Source organism: Chelmon rostratus, chromosome 5, assembly GCF_017976325.1.
Source record: "Chelmon rostratus isolate fCheRos1 chromosome 5, fCheRos1.pri, whole genome shotgun sequence".
In the NCBI taxonomy this organism is placed as follows: domain Eukaryota; kingdom Metazoa; phylum Chordata; class Actinopteri; order Chaetodontiformes; family Chaetodontidae; genus Chelmon; species Chelmon rostratus.
Window position 1 is genome coordinate 11,169,706 of NC_055662.1, and position 7,590 is coordinate 11,177,295.

Here is a 7,590-nt window from a genome sequence, read left to right on the forward strand (position 1 = left end):
TTGTATCCAAATTGTCTTCCAAAAGCAGGACTCACCAAGTTACTGTTCCTTCCTTTGAGTGCTGAAAGTCTTCCAGTTGTGTGTTTTTCCGCAGAGATCTCACACCCAGTCGTGGTGTCTCAGCCTTGCTTGACAATATAATTAAATCTGCTTTTGTTTTCACCTCTGTTTCAGGTGAACTAGAAGGAAATGCTGCTATGTCTTGTCAGGGTGGAGTCAGGGTGTTTTGAGAGGTAAATATTTCACTTCACTCAGTACAAAATAAATTCACTACATGCATCTAAAGAAAAACAAAAGGAAAACATTTAAGCATCTCTTTTTCTTGTCTACTTAAAAATATGATTTATACATGTAATAAACACACCGTAAACATGACACAAGGAGAGTTTTTTTTAGCCAGCTGGTGAGGACTGAACATTTCAACATGCTGACCAAGCAGGTTTTACATTCCACCAACAGGAAAGTTCGACAGAAAACATTCTGCTAACACGTCAGCATGACTGTGTTTTCATCCACTTTCTCCCTATGTTTGGCATTTAACTAAAATACAAGAACATACAGGTACAGTTTTTATTTCAACCCTCATTTGATCTTTCTAATATAGTACAGCTCGTTCCAATGTTCTCATTTATTTATTCGCTCATCCATTCATTTACACACTCATCATTTTGCCTGTTTATCACTGGAAGACTTGAATGTATCCCTTAATGCTGGAGCTCCGTTCAGTGGTACCATCACTACAGCTCGATCTACACCCTCAACACCTGTCGACAGCAAATTTTGTGTCAACAACCTAAATCACTTTTTCAACAGTGAGTCAGGTGATGGGGAAGTTTTAGTTCTACTTTATTCTTCCTGAATGCCAGAGGCATGTTATCCTTCTCGCACTCACTCAGGCCGAGTATTTAATATCAACAAGGTCACATGTGGCCTGAGGATGACGCAGGATGTTTATAAGCCTACGTTGCCCTGAGAGATGTCCTTTCTATCTTCTCACAGGAACCTGTGAATGCAGGTTGTTTAAACGAAAGAGGATAACTTAGCTACTTTTCCCTAGAAGCCCTGTACCCGTGTGGTTGGCAGGGCAGGGCCTTGGCTGCTATACTGAATGCCAGCAGTAACGGGCTGGGCCGGATGCCAGTTGTGAAGCTATCTGTGGTCTTCCTCATTGTGTCACCCAATCAAGTCCTTAGACCTGATGCTCCCTGTCCCAGGTCACAGTTTTGCGTAACCGATAATTTTATAGTGTAGAGTCATGATACAGCAGCCCGCATGGGCCATCTTGGAAAACTTTGTTTCTCTGCCCTGTCTCAGTCCCTGCATTCCTCCAGTGTGGATGGTTCCATCCAGAGCTTCAGTGATGCATCTCTACAGATGTTTGCCCTTATGGCCAGGGAGCTAGGCAGGCTGATATCAGCACTTACCCTTACTCGCCTCCAGGTATAGCGGGCCCAGTCCCCGCTTTCAGAGTGGGCAGGGGGGCCCTCCGCAGTCTCCAGGTTCCCTGGGAGCCGTTCACCAGTGGCACAGCAGGCCTTGGGACAGGGACTCAAGGCAAACCAGACTTGGCAGCAGTTTGCTAGCCTTCACGGACCTACAGCCCTACTGAGACAGCAGCCTCCACAGGGCTATGGCACTAGTCACCCTGGGCTGCCAGCACCTCCTGGTGCAAACGATGTTTGCAATCCTTCGAGTGGCCTGACTGCTGTAGGCCGCTCACACGGATGGCATCTCAGAAGCAGAGGGGTCAAGGGTCTGGTTAATGCCCCCCAAGGACTCAAAGGGCCAGGGGGAAAGTCCTGCAGCCCTGGGGCCAGTGGTCAGATGCTGCACTACAGACCCCCTGGGTGTTAGCCATGCTTGCCCATGGGTACAATCTTTAGTTCTGCTGCCGGCCACCAGTCTCTAGTGGGATAAAGCTGACCACAGTCAGTAATTCCACAAAGTCCCTGGCCCAAATGCAGTCCAATGGTGTGCAATCCTCCCATATTTGGGTGATTGGCTGGTCAGTGGTCCAAACCAGGAATGGGCGGAGCGGGACACTATGGCCCTGTCATGTCATGCCACATGGTTTCGCCTTATTGTCAATTATGCCAAGAGTTATCTCATACCCAGCCAATGTGGGGTATTCATTGGGTTGACCCTAGACTCCGACCAAATGCTGGCCACCCCAACACCACGGCAAGTAGAACCATACTCCAGCTTCTCCTCTGTTTCCAGGGGAGGTTGGCATATAGCCTTTTTCTCAGGCATGTTGACATAGGTGACTTGAGTAGTACCAGGCTTCTTGTGCTTATGGCCCTTCCAAGTTTGGATCAATGGCCCCCATTTAGATCCAAGGTTGCACCATTCCAAGAGAGTCAGGATGTCCAGCAGGTGTCTTCTGGTGCTGTGGCCATGGAAGGACAAGACCAGGGGCATGTCATCGGGCACAATCCCCTCACAAAAATGGTGGTGGTGGTGACCGATGCTTCACCCTTGGGGTGGGGGGCAGTGTGGCTACACAGAGCGGTGAGGGGGCTGTGGAACGTACAGGAAATGCTGGAGCACATAAATGTGCTTGAACTCTGTGCCATATACTTGCCAGTTCTGAAGTTCCTGCCATATCTGAAAGGCAAGCATACTCTTGTATGGTCCGACAACAAGTCTGCTGTCTAGCTTGTCCGTTATCAAATGGGCACCAGATCGCCTCTGTCTCTGCGGGTGGGACAGCAGCCTCTCATTTGGGCCTTTATCGGCTTTGCCAGCCTGAGGGCCATCTGCCAGCACAACAGAATATGGTGGAGGAAATATAGCCCACATATAGAGGACAACAGAGGTAGACCTGTTTGCCTCTGAGTCCTCAACCCACTGTCACCTTTGGTTTGAGTTCAAGTCCACTAGGACAGCATGCCCTGGTACACCCATGACCAGATCACCTCCGCTATGGCCTCCCACCATTTCCACTGATAGTTGCAACGCTACACATAATGCAGCATGGCTTTCATAATTCAAATCTCACTGACAACTGCAATTTGCAATGTTGTATTTTATTTGTCAAGAGCATATTTGTAGTGATGCCATGAAGCTAAAAAGATGCAAAGACTATCACACATTGTGCAAACAGGAATAAATGGGGAAAGATCCAAATGCAAACTTGTGAGTAAGAGCTGGTGGAGTTCAAACAAATTTATTATCACAATTAAAAAAACAGATGGACACAAAAGACTTATGGTAGAGTGAGACAGGCTGCAGTCCAATACAGGCAAGTAAACTCAAAAGGAGCAAGCAAGAATCCAAAATCCAACATACAAACAAAAAGTCAAACACATAAGTCAGGCAGACTAAAAAAGGTTCTGGTAACAAGGCAACAGATAAACAGAAAAGTGTAAAGGCAAAAGAACACGGATGATTTAACAATATGGCTGACAATGAAGTCCAGTGAAGAGACAATGAAGAGCAGATGAGGGAAATTAGAACAGGTGTGTGGTTGGGTGGGGCGGAACAGAGGAGGAGGAACAGGGTGACAGTCCAGTCAAAAGACAAATGCACCTGTATTTTGTCAACTAGAAATCACAATTTATCAGCTAAATCAGAAAATGATCAAATATCTCATGTCCTCAGAGTAAAATGACAGCCCCCAAAGTGAAATAACACACTACACTGTGACTGAGGAAAAACAAGAGGCCTCTTATCAAGCCAATTTGTTACATTGTTTAAAGAGATATTGCTAATAAAGCAGCAGTGTACGTAGATACAAAACAACACGGCCAAATAGCCAGTTGATATGATTTCAGCAGTAATTAGAATGTGAGCAAGTTGTCTAATTTCAATTTCTAAAATAATGTGGTTAAACGAACATTGATTCCAAACATTGATTGAGAGGCATTTGAGATTCCAAGAAAAGAACAAACCTTCTTGAAAACCACTTTGAACAATTAATTACAGGGACTGCAGAGAGTGTAAGCAAACATTAGTGTGACCCTGAGACACACACACCACAAACACCTACAAGTAACATCCCTGATCATCACACAGAAACATCAGTTTGACAGATTTTGATGTCAGCAGCAGTCATCAATATTGAAATATGGGAAGAGTTTCTCAGTGGAAGTGTCTGTGAGTGTAGATGTGAGTCATGTCTTCAGGGTCGTAGAAGGACACCTCCCCTCTGAGGAATGGCACGTTGTATTTTTGCAGGTCTTCTTCAACAGCACAGATACTGTCTGACAGAGAGGAGATCTGCTGCTGAATCTTCTTCATCTCTCTTCATCAGTCCACCCCTTCTGCTCCTCTTCCTCCCTCAGCTGCCAGTCTGGACTCCTCTTCCTCTCTCAGGAACTGGTGGAGCTTGTTGAACTCTGCTCTGATCTGCTTCTCTGTGGACAACAGCTGCTTCTTTGAGTGTTGAATCACTTCATTGTATGTTTCCTCCACTTGTTTGTATTTGTCCCTCTTGTCCTGCAGAGACTTTAAGTCAGATTTCAGCTGGTCCTTCAGGTCACTGACTGCTTGTTCTACAGGAACCAGCTTGTGATTCTGGTGCAGAGAAAACTCACAGACAGGACACACAGCTCTCTGCTCATCCTCACAGAACCATTAAGAGACTTCATTTTCCTTCCTTTGAAGTAAATAACTGACAGCTGCTGTAATATTTTCTTACCAGCAGATGGAGCTGTTTGATTTATTAACAGATGTTAACTTTCCACATTCAGTGCCTATGAATCGTTAAAACAAAAAGTGAAATTTCAAGTGAAAAAACAAAAAATACAATATGCATTGGCATTGCAAACAAATGACTACAGGAAAACCTGGGTTAATACCTACGTTTAAATATTTTGGGAAATAATAACCACCATGTCACTTTATGGGTTAACCCAAGTTTTTAACATAAAATTACAATGTCACTAATTTACAATGTACTCTCCAAAGACAGTAAAAATACAGTCAAGTAAGTAGCAACAGAAATGCTAATGAAAAAAACAAACAAATACGAAGTACGTGCTCATAAATAACTCTTGTCAAAATATAAAACTAAAGAAACATTCTCTCCAACTTCCACCATCAGGCCAGTTTCACCAGTCTCTCACTGGCCTCCCACAGTTTTTTGGCCACACCAGCGTCTCTTGCGAAAGGACGCAGAGTAGCAGGTCGGCAGTCGACAAAGTAACCTCCGCAGTGTTTGGCAGCTTCATCTGACACAGCGCAGTAGATGACAGTCTGAGCTCCAATCTCACAGGGCACAAAAAACATCCACATGATCACCTGCATCAGCATCCGGAACAGGATGGAGTAATGGCACGTCCAGCCACTTTGGACAAAACCTGGAGCAACATATGGAAGCAGAATTATAGTGTCAGGAATATACCTGCAGGTCAGGGGGTGGGTAATATGACTCACACGAGTCACTTTATCTCTTGATCTAAGTATATATTATGATATCTTACAAAGTTAAGACTTTTCTGAAATGTCAATTGACTTCAATTAACTTTTATATATAAAACAACCAGATAGGAATGTCTGTTTTTGGCTAATCCAGTGAATACAATACTGAAAAACCAAGGTTTTAAGGTACTATATCACTGATGCAAAAGGCCTATAATTTAATATAATACTGTCATAAAGAAATTAAATTTTCAACATTAAACACAATGGCTTAATACAGCCATACATACTGTTACATAGAAATAGTTAGCTCAGTGTTAATTGTACTGAAAAATCTCTGTCTGTCATTTTCACACTTGTTCTTTTTTTAAAAAAACAAAAAAAAAGAAACACTTACCAGGGTGCACAACATAGGAGGTCACGCCTTTCCCTTCGGTGATGCGGGCCAGTTCCTGGCTGAAGTAGATGTTGGCCAGCTTGCTGCGGCAGTAGGTGAAGAAGGGCAGCAGATTGTAGTTGAGGTCCTGGAAGTCCAGTTTCTGGTATTTGTAGGTGGAGCATGTGAGGGTGACCACCCGGCTAGGGGCGCACTCCTTCAGGCGAGGCAGAAGTAGATTGGTCAGGAGGAAGTGACCCAAGTGGTTGACACCAAAACACATGCTGAAGCCGTCGTCCGTCCAGTCGAGGACACTGGGCATGCCTGCAGAAGCACCGCAGAGGGTGAAGAAAAAGGTCAAAACAATGAGAAATGAAACATCTGGCTTTTAGCTGATATTACCTTTCTCCACAGGGTCAGACAGTGACATTGCAACAATGGTTTGGCCTTCCAGAGTTAATTTGAGTTGATCAGCCAGACAAATCAATATATCCGATGGAAAAAATGGGGCTCAGATTTGGTGTTCTAGTGAGTGTATACAGCGGCAGGACGGTGTACAGTAAGTTGGATTGACTTAAAACAAACTACAGTGGCTGTGCTAATAAAGTGTCACCCAGAGCAATAGTGTGGCTCAATTATCTCAAGACAATTTTTCATTCATATAGACCAAATAAACATAAAGAAGGCAGGAATAATCTTGGTAAAATATACATGATCTCAAGATTGGGCAAAATGACTATGGTTTTAGCCAAACTGAAATTATATAATAAGTCCTAACCATAACCCTATTTTATTCATACAACCCAAAATCACAAATTTGCCACAGTCTGCACTGCAGACAGCTGGTCAAGTCTAACATCTGGCCAATCAAACTTCTAGGTTATTGGAAGGAAGCAATTTCCTCTTCTTTCTTTCTTTAGTGACAGTGTTTTCATGCATCAGGAGACCTCCATGTGATTGACACCCTCACCTGCATTATTGATCAGGACATCAAGCCTCTTCTCTCTCTGGAGGAAGCTCTTACAGAAATCTCGCACAGAGCGCAGGTTGGCCAGATCCAGCTCCATGTGAACAACGTTGAGACTGTGACTCTTGAACTTGATCTCCCTCACAGCCTTCTCAGCCTTGTCCACATCTCTGCAAGCAATGATGACACGGGCACCTCTCATTGCCAAGGCAACGGCTGTGTCCTTGCCAATGCCAGAGTTCCCACCTGCAATGGAAACAAACAAAAAAGTAAATGAGCCTCACGTGTGCTCATGATTTGAAGAGGAGAGCAGTAATACTGCCTGCAATAATCTGAATTTATTGTAATATAAGGCAACAGGCAATGTTTGATGTATATGTCATCCAGCTTTCATGTCATTCTATCAGTTCAAACCACACTGATCTTCATATAGTCACCGACCAAACGACGTTGTTAAGAGATGTAAGCTGCAATAAACAAGACATGTTTATTTACCTGTAATAAGAACTGTTTTTCCATCAAGTCTTTTCAGGTCCGTGCAATACCTCCTCTTTTTCATCCATTTCAAAATAAAAAAAGAAACTAAAGACGCGATGACTGTGTAGAGTACATACATTTCGCTACGACTGCTGCCTTGAGAGGTGGTACCTTGTGATCCTGGAGCTAAGGTTAGCTAGCCTGTTAGCTTGCTAGTTGACTGAAAAAAACGTAATTTCTCCCCGTGCTGTTTTTCCATTCTGGTTCTTGTCGCGGTAAAAGTGGCTGGAGATGATCCAGGACAAAAAAAAACAACACACACACAACAGAAGATTACTGTTTTATTTATTTTGACGACTCCCTCCAGTTCATTGTGAAACACTCAGCAGGAAGATGTGAGCTACCT

At 43.8% G+C, this 7,590-nt stretch overlaps 1 protein-coding gene across 1 annotated transcript; it reads right to left on the reverse strand.

The window, feature by feature from the left end:
• Positions 1–3,080: 3,080 nt before the first annotated feature.
• si:dkey-174n20.1 (uncharacterized protein LOC796174 homolog) lies at positions 3,081–7,475 on the reverse strand. Its single transcript, XM_041937119.1, has 4 exons — positions 7,203–7,475; positions 6,711–6,953; positions 5,762–6,064; positions 3,081–5,303 (listed from the first exon to the last, which is right to left on the reverse strand). The coding sequence occupies exons 1-4, from the start codon at positions 7,321–7,323 to the stop codon at positions 5,044–5,046; spliced, it is 927 nt and encodes a 308-aa protein (XP_041793053.1). The 5' UTR covers positions 7,324–7,475; the 3' UTR covers positions 3,081–5,043.
• Between the last annotated feature and the right edge of the window lie 115 nt (positions 7,476–7,590).

Bases quoted from the DNA above. Each gene is read 5' to 3' on its own strand.
- si:dkey-174n20.1 (XM_041937119.1), bottom strand. From the start codon at position 7,323: ATGTATGTACTCTACACAGTCATCGCGTCTTTAGTTTCTTTTTTTATT. The intron at 6,954-7,202 runs GTAAATAAACAT...TTTCCATTGCAG, and splicing joins AAAAACAGTTCTTATTACAG to GTGGGAACTCTGGCATTGGC. The intron at 6,065-6,710 runs GTGAGGGTGTCA...GTGCTTCTGCAG, and splicing joins TGTCCTGATCAATAATGCAG to GCATGCCCAGTGTCCTCGAC.